The sequence below is a fragment of the Phallusia mammillata genome, chromosome 1 (genome assembly GCF_965637545.1).
Source record: "Phallusia mammillata chromosome 1, kaPhaMamm4.hap1.1, whole genome shotgun sequence".
Classification (NCBI taxonomy): domain Eukaryota; kingdom Metazoa; phylum Chordata; class Ascidiacea; order Phlebobranchia; family Ascidiidae; genus Phallusia; species Phallusia mammillata.
In genome coordinates this window covers 10,988,502-11,001,143 of record NC_137252.1, presented here as the reverse complement: position 1 = coordinate 11,001,143, position 12,642 = coordinate 10,988,502, and the positions used below count along the sequence as shown (strand labels likewise).

Sequence of the window (12,642 nt, the reverse complement as noted above, 5' to 3'; positions counted from 1 at the left end):
AAAGTATAAAATATACAAATTTGTTTAAACAATCTGTCACATTTCCAATCCAAATATTAAAAAGATGAACTGATACTTTACTTGTTACGTTCAACAGTTTTTTTTACAGTGACCAGATTTTGTTTCATTTTCTCTTTATTTTTACGGCATTTGACCAATCAGGTGCCACAATTACCCAGTCTGCAGAGTATGGCAGCTGCACTCGTAATTTTTTTTTTGAGAAAAATTTGTTTGCACGCCAATTTTTTGGGGTTGTGCGCAAAAATATTGCACCTAATACATTTAATTGTCCTGCCTTGACCTTTATTGCTTGCTTTGTGCCTGCTAAAATTAGTCTTGCACGTGGACTAAAGGGTAGTGTACGCGCCATCTTGTCTGGAACTGCCATGTTCTGCAGACTGGACAATAATCACTTATTAACTAACCTCCAGTCTGGAAACAATCGGATGCTCTGGACTTAAGAGATTCTTGTACAACTTTTGCAAGCAAACCAATGCAAACTTGTCACTCCCAAAAAAGAGAACTTTGTATGGTGGGTTAGGAATGGCAGCAGTTGATTTGTATAGATGGTTGGAAATACAGTGTTTGAATAATTTGGTGTGTTTAAAAGCTTTAAAAACTGTTGTCATTTTCTTTGCTGCATTAACGCTTCAGTAAGTTTTTGTTCTTCTTCCAGCCTTTTTCTGTTTTCTTCAATCCTTGCTTTGCTTTCTTTTTGACGTTCAATATCCCGCAGAACACCTTCCTTCATGCGCTAAACAAATCAAAACTTCCACTTTAATTTTTTTATAAAACCAAGTTTACACAAATGTTGCAGACAAGCAGCAAGGTCCTATTGAAAGTTGAAACCCTATTGTTCGGCATAGCACACTTCTGATCATTAAATACACTGGAAATTATTTAAAGTTTCTTATATTATACCACAGCCTATTTACCACAAAGCAATCGTATGTCAAATACTCTATGGCCGCACCTGTTTTGAACTGTTTTGGTCCCAATGAACGTAGGTGATTGTTGAAATTGCGAATACAATGGATCCCACAAGTGTAGCTTTAGCAGCGGTCGACATATACAACACTCAGCTTCAACAAAATACCGTTAGAACCACAACTTTCGAGTATATTTGACAAACTGACAATGTTCAAAACGTTACCACCAATTAAAACTGGCATGTCACAAATTACAAGGCAACTAACGTCAGAATTACGACTTTCGCCAATCAAAACTTTTCTCTTGTTGCAGAAAAATGTATTTCAAAGGTGTAACCACAAAGGCAAGAGCGATTTTGCAACATTAAAGCGATTTCGCATATACTTTGTTTCAAACATGTATTTAGTTTGTATTTCAGCTGCACATGAATCTGCTGACGGTCGTGTAATTTTGTACTTTTCATATTGGGGAATCCCCGTATAGTGTGGACGAATATTTTGCAAACAAACGAACGAACGAAAGTTACAAATGGACTATATAAGTTTATGTACAATTTATTTTTTGCGAGCAAAAGCAAAAAAAACACCGTGATGTTTTCCCAATTCCAAGTTTTTATAAACCCTAAGTGACTTGGTGCTTATGTTATTTACAATAAATGTGCTTTGATAACTCAGAATATTTCAAAAATACATTCAAAATTGCACCAATCCTAATAGTCTGGGGAATACACGTAATTAATCTTGTCTGCTTTGCGTTTGCAATAACGGGACCTTGCCATGCCCAGAAGTATAGCCAAAAGCAGGACGGTCGATAGGGCGAGTGTGGTGTAGGTTACAATTTCCAGATCGGTAACTTCGACTCCTAACACAGTAAATCTAGTATTTCCTCGTGGTTGTGATGGTGGATTGAGGTCAATGCCGAGTTTGCTCAAATCTGTAAAACATTGAGACGACTTGTGGCATAAAAACTTGGTTTGGGAACCTTTGGAACCAAAGAACCCAAAGGCAAACACGTTACAAAACAAAAATCGTTAATGCAATTTGCCTGCTTTTGACAACTTACGTCTACAAGTCCGCCCATCTGAATTAAGCTTGTAGCCATCGGGACATACACAAATCACTTGATTTTCTGACCACGGAACACAACGGTACGCACAACCACCGTTTTGCTACAGAAAAATAAAAAAATGATACAAATATCTGTCACAATAAACTGAGCTTGAACGTGGTATCTAAAAGTAGAAGTATCACTGAAATGTCAGCAATACCCTTTGTCGTAATAGTATCTTCCAACACACTTACTACGTCACATGCAGTGGGCGGAGCTACAACTCTGATTGGTCCATACGTCACAACTCTTCCACCACTCTGGTCATTGTTTCTAGACATCAAATCTCGTCGACGTCTTTTTCCGGAACAAGTGGGCTAGAAATGTAAAATATTCTCTCTGTTTCGGCATGTTGCTGTTAACTTACCACATACACGCATGGCAGCAGCAGAGGATTCAACCCTATTAACTATGGACCCTCACTTCTTGCGGTTAATAGACGCTTACAGCGGTTTCTGGTTTGATGATTGGTTTAGTGCAATTGTGTCACTGTGGTATTTGACTTTAAGCGTTATGTTTTGACAATCAATTAAGGAAGAGCAAACGACGGTCACTTGCAGTATGCACAAATATTGTGGTTCTTTATACAGTCCAGCCTACATAGAACTTTCATTTGAAACAGACGAGCGCACTTTTACGTAGCCCAAGTTGACCAGTTAAGTGTTGTAGGCCGCGTTGTTCGGTGGTAAAATATAACAAATCAAATCAAGGATTTCAATAGGTGCTTAGAAACAGAGTAAGAAATGAATTCACTCGCTATTTTTTAAATTCAGGTGCTAAAATAGTTTAGCGGGATTCGCGGGCCGTACTTTAATTCAATAGGTCGCATTTGGCCTTCAGGCACTTTAGGTTACACACCCCTGACTTACTGAAGTACTGCAAGTAGCGTTGGCCACGAAATCGCACAGCTTGTAGTCGCAATGAATATGGAGACTCGTTTGTCCTGTACTCCACACGAATGAACGAAATCCCATCCTCATCGAAGTAGAATTGTTGTTCAAGTAAATTATATTGGCGTCCGAGTAAGTAGCATCAGCAACTTCACACCTGAATAACAGAGTATTACTTTCTGGTAGGCCGATGAAGTTGCATTTTCAAAGTAGACTTTTACGTTTAGGAAAGAAGAAGAAGGTTAGTATAAACAACAGGTTTTCAATCGTGGGTGAATTTTACACCAAGGGGTAAACTCACCATTTTTGAATTTTTTTTGGTCCAAACTGCTTCACATTATTGCAGCATATACTAACATTTACTGTTCACAAGTTCTTTTTAGTTCGTTAAACAAACCCCAGGTTTAGGTTTTGTTCGCGAAAGTGGCCAAGGAGTATTCGAGCCAAAAACATGTCACTGTGGTTGACTTGTTTGTGCATGACACAGAGTTACAATAAAACTAGTTTTTTTTACAAAAAAGAGAGTTAAGAGTTTCTGATGCTAAAACGGCTTTGGGATCCAGACTTACCCGCTGGTCATAATGTAGTAGTTGGTCGAGTCCGTTGAAGAACTAGTTGGAGTTAGCCAACAGTCACTTGCCTGCAAGTGAATATAATATTTAGGTTACACATGGGATGTTCGTTTCATCGCACACTGTACCAAACAAACCGATAGTACGAAAATCAAGTACTACGTCTGACCAAAATATACCCCCTCCTCGCAAGCTGTGTCTAGATCAGCGCTTTTTATAGTTTTAATTTGAACACCCTCTTTTATTTAATATGCTTAATATTACCACGAGCTACTAACACAAGAACCCACACTAGACAAGTTTGCTAAATTCCGGTAGCTGGCGCACTCAAATATTTTAAATGCAGCTTGCGTATGCTGACAATTAGGACTATTAGGGTTGGCCTGAGGTTTCATAATAATAACAACAATAAAATCAACCTAAAAAACATTTCTTCATGTTAAATTCCCTAACTCTATCCCAGTCTAACTGTTAATTTAAATAACTGTGCTCTTTACGCCACCTAACGGGATTTAGCAAACATTTTCTACTGTGATTTCTTGTGTTAGTAGCTCTACCATTCGAAATAGTCTTCGGTGCATTCTGTCTTATTCAGATTGACATTTTTTTAAACTGGATGTTAGCATTAAAAACATGTGCGATAATCGTTTTAGCACCTGAAAAGTTAGTTAGAAATATCTCACAAACAAGGATGCTTACCCTTAATATATACTGTGTAGGATCTGCACCGGTTGCAGTAATCTCGAAATAAATTCTTGAAGGGACAACGACACTTAATGTAGAAGTTGCGCTCTCGTTATATGCGCTTGCAAACGACGAATCATTGTAGAGTAAAAACTGTTCGCCAAAAGAACCAGATGAGGCCCCTGCTGTCACGTTAACAGTTCTAAAATAAAATGTAATAGTTAGAATGCAGTTAATCATTATGGCAATCATCCTAAAATTTAGGAGGTCTAAATGTATGAAGGTCATTTTGGCACAAGACGTTTCCTAAAAGAATCCTGTATTTGACACTTCAGTGAGCTTTTTGTTAATTAAGTAATCTTACCCTCGGATACAATTTGTTCATAAAAAATTGACCACCGGACCCAAATTAGAAACATTGTATGTATTGTAACTCTATTCAAAGCGAATAGTGTTTTTGATACTTTGATCCCGAAAAATAGCCAGTTTCAGTCTTTTGATGGATTAAGTTAATGCATTTCAATTAAATTGGTGTATGCTTTTAGTTTGTTGGTTAATGTTACATGCAAATGAACCTACTTTTTTACAGCAGAGATCCCCGTGGCGTATGTGACGTTGTAGCTTGATTGAAAAACGCATGTGAACTGGACAGAAAATAGAAAATCCCTTGTAATAATAAGACTTGGAACGGGATGCTCTTCATTCTTTATGTCGTAGGTGTAGGTGATTTCCAAACCGTCGTCCTGAGAAAGGTCAAAGGTCATAGCAACAGACCTTTTCGGCGATTTGGTTTAGAAAAGAAACAAACTGACCTAATAACACTTCAGTTACTTTTCGAGAAGGCAAATGCAAAGTAGGAATTTGCTAACGGTGTAGGCTAAAGTAAGTAGGGCAATTTGCGACAAATAAAAAATTTCTTCTCTCGCACCATTATTAAATTGTAACATTTTTATGTGCCCGATTTGTGATGTACCAATGTAAATATGCACAAAATATATTAACTGTGAACAGAATTGTTAACGCATTGAAAATAATGAAACGGCCACTAAAAAATCGTGCCGAGTGCTTAAGTGGTCCGGCCTCTGATTGACGATTATTTGTTCATTTATACTTACATGTATCTACCTTTCTTTTGTGTCTTAGTTATCGCAATAAAAAAAGATAGCAGATTTTAACAAAAAATGCTCCAATGCTATGCGCGAAAGAAGATTACTTAAAAACGCGGGGAAGGGCGTATAAACTCGTAAAAACTCTTGCCTGAAATGCAGACGAACAAACACTGAAGTTTCCAAAGCTGAACTCAATTTCGGTATTGTTTTCAATCGCGGTTGGAGTACAGGAAGAATTCTTGATGTGGATTCCACTTGAATCGAAGAGCGAAACATTTCCGGAGTAACCGAGCTCGATCAAGGCGCATCTGCTCATGCTGCAAGCCACATATAAGTCGATAGTTTGACATCAAAACCGAACGTTTACGCCTGACACTCGTCAACACAATTATGTGATGTATTCTTTTCACTGAAATACTCGTGACTAGCTTAAATTCTTAAAAGTGATATTGATCTCATATTGTAAACCAAATGGCTTAAAACAACACTTCCATCCACGGATAGTAAAGCATAACAATTTAAATCTAACAATTTGCTTACATCACATGAACACCGGTAGTACTGCAAGTAACATTTAGTTTAATGTAGTCGATGATTGCAGTCTCATTGGTAAGATCGGATGGTGCTGTCGCAAAGTTGGAGCAATTCTGCGCGACGCACTCTAAATAAAAAATCATGAGAAATATCGGTCAGCACATAAAACCACAAAATATTCCTGAAAACTTTTTTTGACCCACCTTTTGCGCAAAACAAAAAGAGGAGTAACAGACAACCGCATTTTAGGGCATCCATGCTTTTGCTATTGTTGTAGCATCACGAATCAGACGTTTGTTAAATAAGTTACAAAACCTTTTTTTTCTATTCAGCAAGTAAACGTATATTTGCTTTTTATTGTTTTTACTTATACTTCAAGCCCCAGTTATAAGAATAACACAGAATTTGCTTATGTTTCTCAACACGCAGCTTCCTAATTTTTTACGCCATGTACAAATTTTATTCTACAAACTATTAAGTTATTAATTTAAACAAACGAGCTTAATCTGCAATCTGAGTTAATGTAGGCTTTTTGGTTCACAGAAATCGAACCTACAATAACCTTTCTCATATCACTCAATGTCTAGGTGTGCAACAAAACCTTCACACACGGAAATACACTACATTTTTTCTCTAAACGGAAGTAGATTATGTGTGAATGTAGGTCGTTTTGTGTGGGTTCGTTTGTCATACACGGTAGCAATCATTTCCGTTCCCATGGCCACGTATGCATAAGTTAACAGCGGGTGGGCAGTTCTTGTTTTCCAAGTAGCCCACACAAGCTTGATGATGTTAAGTTGGAAGACTGGCTACTACACAAGTGTACTTTAGCTTGCAAACATCTTGTCATTGGGTGAGTGTTGCTGCATAGTGGTCACAATAATTTGTTCCAAAGTGCAAAGTTGTTTCAGTGCTGATTTATTCCGAAAATGCAAGAATACCAAATAGGTTTACAGTAACAATAGGTTCACTATATATTCATCATTCAGCTATATATTTGGCAAGCCAAGAAATTCATAACATTCATATTTTGTGCCCATAGTTTCCGTTTCAAACCCATTACGTTCATATAATTGGTAAGGCCATGTCCGCATCCCTACAGATACAGGCGTAGTTGCATTTATAAATAGCTCTAGCACATGCTAACAGGCTAACGATGACGTAACACGCCTGCTGGTAGTCCAATTCCAACAGCAGATGCCTTCAGTAGTTAATCAAAGCGCAGTGTTGGAATTACTGAAGTGTGTGCGATTGCTTGACCTGCTGTGTGGTCTAAACAACTAGTTTTGCTTATCAACGGTTGTTAGGAAGTCGGATAAGGTTCATAGAACTGCATCATTGATAGCTTTCTGCTTTGTAAAGTGGTTTTGAAGCTACTGGTCTGATGAATGTTTAAGTCGAAATAGAAACAGTAAGAAAGTGTCCCTTAGCTTCGAAAGAACTAACATATGAACAGAAAACCCAATGAAGAAAACTTTCATATGAGAAGTAGCCAATGAACTTTATATTTGATGTCCCTTTGTTGGACAACAATTGTAACATGGGATTGAAAATGTTTTGAAATGTTCGTTGACAACATACTCACGAACACAAAGATTAAAAATACTATTATTATTAATTTGTTAGTATTATTAATGTTCTGAAAATAGGCGCCCAAAAGTCACTAAAAATAATAGCTGTTTTAAATTTTGTACTTTTTTAGTACTTTATAGTGCTTGGAATTCGAAACTTAATTAGTTGGTAAAAACTACGTAACGCCAATGGAATGGAATATTTCTTGATCTCGGCATTTTAAAGCCGCTGATAGAAATGGACGAATTCGTGTATTCGGGGGGTGTGGAGCATGCAGGTTTTGTTTTAAGGGGGTTAAACGAGACCCGCAGATCAGCCCCGGGTCTTTGCGACTTTAGAGTTATCTGTGAAGACCGCGTTTTTCCCTGCCACCGTACAGTGCTGTGCTTGTTCAGTGAATATTTTCGTGGAGCGATTGAAGGTGGTTTTAAGGAAAAACTGGAGAATGAAATTATGATTCAGGTAAGGTTATGTGCGAGCCATTTACTTTGCTAAGTTTTAGAATGGTTGGTATAATTTCCCCGCAAAGTCGTGGCTTCGAATCCCAAGACAATGCCTGTATATTTATGAGCTTAAATCAAAATTAAACATTGTCACCGATGTACGACAGTAACTGCAAAAATTTGTACACTTAGAGTGAATTTATTTTACTGCAAACCTTTTTATATTGTTATCTTTACCGAAAAAGGTCAAATGATTAGAATTCCAGTCGCATCAAAGTTCGATGTTGTCGCTTTACAAGCTTGACATTGCAAACGTCATATGAGGTCAACATCTCATCGACTTTGGCTTATTTACTCCCATGGGTGTTAAAACGAAGTTGTTGATGCCAATCATGCATATGCTATTAAGTATCGGCTACATGTAAATGGATGGCCATAGCTTACAATCCTCTTGCAAATCGATCTTAAACTTTTAAGCGTCGTGTTCGATTCCGTCAAAGAATCAATATCAATACGAAGGTCATTTTTCGATACATGAAAAGTTGCTTTAATATATCTAGTAATTAGTTTGGTCCTTGTGGATTGACACTGTTTTATAGTTTTGCTTTATGCTCTGACTTAAAACGGAATTTTGGCAAGGAGCGATTACTGTAAAATTTACAGTACAGTGTAAATCACTTTTTGTTTGTTTATGTTTTAGGGCATTTCAAGCAAATCAGTGGAAACAATCTTGCAGTTCGTGTACACCGGTAAACTGATTCTAAATCATTCAAATGTAGAGAGTTTGCTCTTCACATCCACACGACTCGGGTTTAACAAGGTATAATTCCACATTGTGATGAAAACATCAGAGCAAAATCAGATTTGGTTGCACAGGTGCTTAACTTGTGTGTGGATTACATTCGACATCAAATAGACGAAAGAAATTGTCTGGAAATCCTTAAGCTAGCCCAGGAGCACAGATACGAATCGCTTGAGGTAAATTGGATGCACTTGGTAGGTGTAGTTATGTTTTATAAAACAAAACTAAAACCAAAAGATTTGGATTTCGCGTCGTTTGTTATCATTTTTTTATTGAAAGTCCTAATGGTTACACCAGTGTTTCCCAATTTTGTTACCCCAGGGCACAACTAAAAAATAACTAAAAGAAAACCATTTGATTTGACCCTATAAAACTATTGCACAAATCTAATTCAGATCAAATTATCACATTCAAGTTCCTTAACAGGATTTTACTTTAACAGGCATCTGCCCACCAGTTCCTATGCGATCACATTTGCTCGGTGTTTAAACATGAATTGCCAGAAAGTCCGATCCGCTCCGGAGCGGTTTTGGCGATCCTTAGAGATCCGCAAATGCATAAACGTGGAGAAGTAAGTTAAATATTTTTAGAATGTTTTCTATTAGCGAGAATTGGTGGACCAAAACTCTTTGGTTCCCTGTGTTCCTCAATGCAAACATTTAAAGAGATTTGTATAATTAACTCTCTGGTGAGCTCCCGCCACGTTACGCTTTATCACAGTGTACTTGCAGCGCGTTAGTCATGATCCACCAAATGTGCCATCTTTTTTGCGGTCCATAGCATTTTAACGTTGCGCAGCTATTTCCGGCTTGGTAATTGTTGAGTGCAAATGTGTCGGTATCACGGTATGTTCTTTCACCAAACAAAATATACTCTCGTCTCAAATAGGCCAATGCGTTGCCAGGAATCAAACGGCAGAGAATTACTTGTGTATGCCAACAATTGTTAGTTACCAAACAGTGTTACGTGTTTCGACATAGGAATGCTTGGCAATTGCCTTGCTTACCTGGATCCAGAAGCAAGTTGATATTCGCAGAGATCACGCAAGCGAACTGCTAAGTCATGTCTTATGGCGGCGTCTTCCCGCTCCATTTCTGCTGAAAGAATTGCTGCGTCACCCTCTCATGGCTTCAGATCCAGCGATAAAAGAACTCGTTCTTGATCACGTACGGCGATCATACGACGATGCAAGCAACGGTAACGAACTAATGACAACACTTAGTGAAGCTGAACAACAGCAGGAGGTTGCTGACGGTCCACTGCAGAGGAGTCTTTCAACCGACAGCAATTCCAGTTTGACACCGAGCTACAGGAACTTTCGGCCCAGGAAAGCTCCACATCAGGCGCTGATCTTGATTGGCGGATTGTCCCTCGGCGAAGCAGAAAGAGGCGACACAACGCAACCGAATGTGATGTGTTATCACCCAATGGAGAGAGCGTGGAAGAAACGAGCTTGGTGGCCTGAACGCGGTCTCAGAGGATTTTCTGTGACGAATTTCAACAACGGAGTCGCAGTGACAGGTTGTAACATTTGTGCTTTTTACGTTTAGCAACTGAAAGTAGGTCCAAACTTGGATCTTGTTTCATATCGGCCGTAGGCTCGTGGCGGGTGGTAAATTTCTGCTCCAATTCGCTTAATAACAAAATCAGGCTGCTAAATTGGTTGTGCATGGTCTGTACCATTACTAGCAGATCAACAGATAACAAACGTATATGCCAGTGGTTCCCAACCTTTTTTGTTACATTCCTTTTGTTACTACCCTTTGCCCATTTTCAAACTATTCATTCCTCCCCATAAGATGAAAAACAAATATAACATAAAAAATTATAGCAATTTGAAATAGACCTTATAATTAGGGATGTCCATTTCAGAATCCTTTACAACCGGTTCCAAATGTGAACCGGATCCAAATCATAATGGGCATAATAATGTACATACAAAAATATTATGTAACATTTTCAATGTAAAATTAATTTTACTGTTTTTATTAAATTCCTCCCCTGAACTCACAAAATTCCTCCTTAGGGAGGAATTCCTCCCCGGTTGGGAATCACTGGTATATGCAGTAAACCCAGGACGCTTGCGGGGATGAATTTCATCCAGGTTTTCTGTCTTTATGCGGTTAAACGAGTCAGAGCATTCAGCTATATTCGTTTGACTGCAACTTGGAATTTGCTTTTAGGCGGATGTTCGACGACAGTCAAGCACCATCTTGTGATCGACCGGGCATGGCACTACGACCCAACACTGGACAGGTGGAATCAACTACCTGATATGAACAAGCAAAGGTTGACAAATAGTTTCTGATATACTTAACAACATGCCCAACTTTCTCGCTGCATTACTTCCAGGGCTTTTCACACCTCCTGTGAGCTAAGTGGACGCCTGTACGCAGTAGGTGGTTCAGCGGGCAGCAATATGGACGCGGAAGTTTTCGACAGGCATTTGGAAACCTGGACATGTCTTAAAAAACCTGCACCACGGTAAACTGTCGCTTTTTTCAACTAAACAGCAAACTGATGCATAACTAGGCCTACAATCTGTTTAGAGTGATGGACAACTTTACAGCTAGCGCCTGCAACTCTAAACTGATTCTGCTGGGCAGTGGGCAGCCTTCCACCGTATTCATTCAGTGCTATAACCCAGCCGTGGACAGCTGGACAGTAGTGCGGTCACCCAACGTGCCACGTCATTTATCGGCGCCAGTGTGTGTTGCGGCCCCTGAAGGTGATAAAGTCTTTGTGGGAGGAGACAACACTAAAAAGGTAGGATTAGTTTGCAGTTGAGACTTTTATGCAACAAAAATTTTTTTGAGACCTTGTACCTCATGTCGTACTGATAACCGTTCAAATATTTTTTACTTGTTAATACTTGGTGCGAAATCTTTCGGAATTAGGCCACTTCTGTTGGTACAGTAATTGTATAGAATATTACTTTGATTGGGGTTGCTGGAAAGTTGCCTAACCTAATTTGGTATGGACGTAGGTCGTGGATGAATAGCTGGGATCAGCCCAGCGATCACGCCACACTCATATATAAATCATAGTATGTCAGGGGTATTGAAGGCGTTTTCTGTCGTGGGTTAGAATCCCAACGCAGGGTAGATTGATTTTTCTAGCCTACGCCTTGCCACATGGTGATTCGGTATAACGCCAATTTGGTATAGTCAGGAACAAACAATTAACAACGTTTTCACTTTCTTGGATCTATAACCAAGCGGAATACATTTTGACAACCCAACATAAGCATTGTTAAGTGTTTTAACTCCGGTCTATCTTACTCAGATGTATGTGTACGACCCCAACACTAACACATGGAGTAGAGGTGCTGACATGAACAATCTGCATTCAAATGGAAACCTGGTTCTGCTGGGAGGAGAGGTCTTCGTCACAGGTGGTCATTGGGAAGATGACGGTTACTGGGACGAAATGGAAAGTTATGACGTCACTAGTGAGGCGTGGACGTCAAAAGGGGCGTTGCCCCATCTGTGGCTGTACCATGGTTGTGCAACTGTGTACATGGATGACTGATTTTTTTTCCAATTAGTTATTGACTGTGTTGATATGGTTCGTTGAAAGGCGACGTTTGAAGGGATGGACTGCTTATGGTGTTCACGTAAAAAACTGGATTGTTCTATTATTATTGACGACGACTGCATATGGTAACTCCTTTGCGTTTCTTTGGTCAGAACAGGGCAGTCGCATTACTTGGTTATCATTAATGTTGCCTAGAACCAACGGATCTCCAAATAACAAAACATGCCTGCCGAATAAGCAGACACCGAAAATGAGCAATAGTCATGCCAATGTATGGGTGTAAAAGACGTGTACGGTTTTTTATTATTTTGTGCTTTACTGGAAACTTGTTTCATTTTCTATGTCCAGAAACATATTTCCTTGAGAGTTTATGAACATCCAATACTTTTTAAAATTTATTTTTGTTGCACCCAAATTAAAACTAATTACGTGACTTTTTGCAGAAGCAAAGCGCAGGGGTCT

At 38.9% G+C, this 12,642-nt stretch overlaps 2 protein-coding genes across 2 annotated transcripts; one reads left to right on the top strand and one right to left on the bottom strand.

Annotated features, from left to right (window-relative positions):
- Positions 1–699: 699 nt before the first annotated feature.
- Positions 700–7,513, bottom strand: LOC145230101 (alpha-tectorin-like). Its single transcript, XM_080095510.1, has 11 exons — positions 6,030–7,513; positions 5,833–5,953; positions 5,441–5,609; positions 4,763–4,926; positions 4,199–4,385; positions 3,497–3,567; positions 2,907–3,084; positions 2,232–2,354; positions 1,993–2,098; positions 974–1,863; positions 700–754 (listed from the first exon to the last, which is right to left on the bottom strand). The coding sequence occupies exons 1-10, from the start codon at positions 6,082–6,084 to the stop codon at positions 1,640–1,642; spliced, it is 1,398 nt and encodes a 465-aa protein (XP_079951636.1). The 5' UTR covers positions 6,085–7,513; the 3' UTR covers positions 700–754; positions 974–1,639.
- A 16-nt stretch (positions 7,514–7,529) lies between these two features.
- LOC145222548 (kelch-like protein 30) lies at positions 7,530–12,613 on the top strand. The gene is made up of 9 exons (XM_080088692.1): positions 7,530–7,860; positions 8,542–8,661; positions 8,718–8,819; positions 9,086–9,214; positions 9,624–10,164; positions 10,827–10,932; positions 10,996–11,127; positions 11,193–11,409; positions 11,929–12,613. Exons 1-9 carry the CDS (start codon positions 7,636–7,638, stop codon positions 12,172–12,174), a joined length of 1,818 nt encoding a protein of 605 aa, XP_079944818.1. The 5' UTR covers positions 7,530–7,635; the 3' UTR covers positions 12,175–12,613.
- Positions 12,614–12,642: the final 29 nt, after the last annotated feature.

Bases quoted from the DNA above. Each gene is read 5' to 3' on its own strand.
- LOC145230101 (XM_080095510.1), bottom strand. From the start codon at position 6,084: ATGGATGCCCTAAAATGCGGTTGTCTGTTACTCCTCTTTTTGTTTTGC. The intron at 3,568-4,198 runs GTAAGCATCCTT...ATTCACTTGCAG, and splicing joins CTACACAGTATATATTAAGG to GCAAGTGACTGTTGGCTAAC. The intron at 3,085-3,496 runs GTAAGTCTGGAT...TCTGTTATTCAG, and splicing joins TACTACATTATGACCAGCGG to GTGTGAAGTTGCTGATGCTA.
- LOC145222548 (XM_080088692.1), top strand. From the start codon at position 7,636: ATGGACGAATTCGTGTATTCGGGGGGTGTGGAGCATGCAGGTTTTGTT. The intron at 8,662-8,717 runs GTATAATTCCAC...TTGGTTGCACAG, and splicing joins CACGACTCGGGTTTAACAAG to GTGCTTAACTTGTGTGTGGA. The intron at 11,410-11,928 runs GTAGGATTAGTT...TATCTTACTCAG, and splicing joins GAGGAGACAACACTAAAAAG to ATGTATGTGTACGACCCCAA.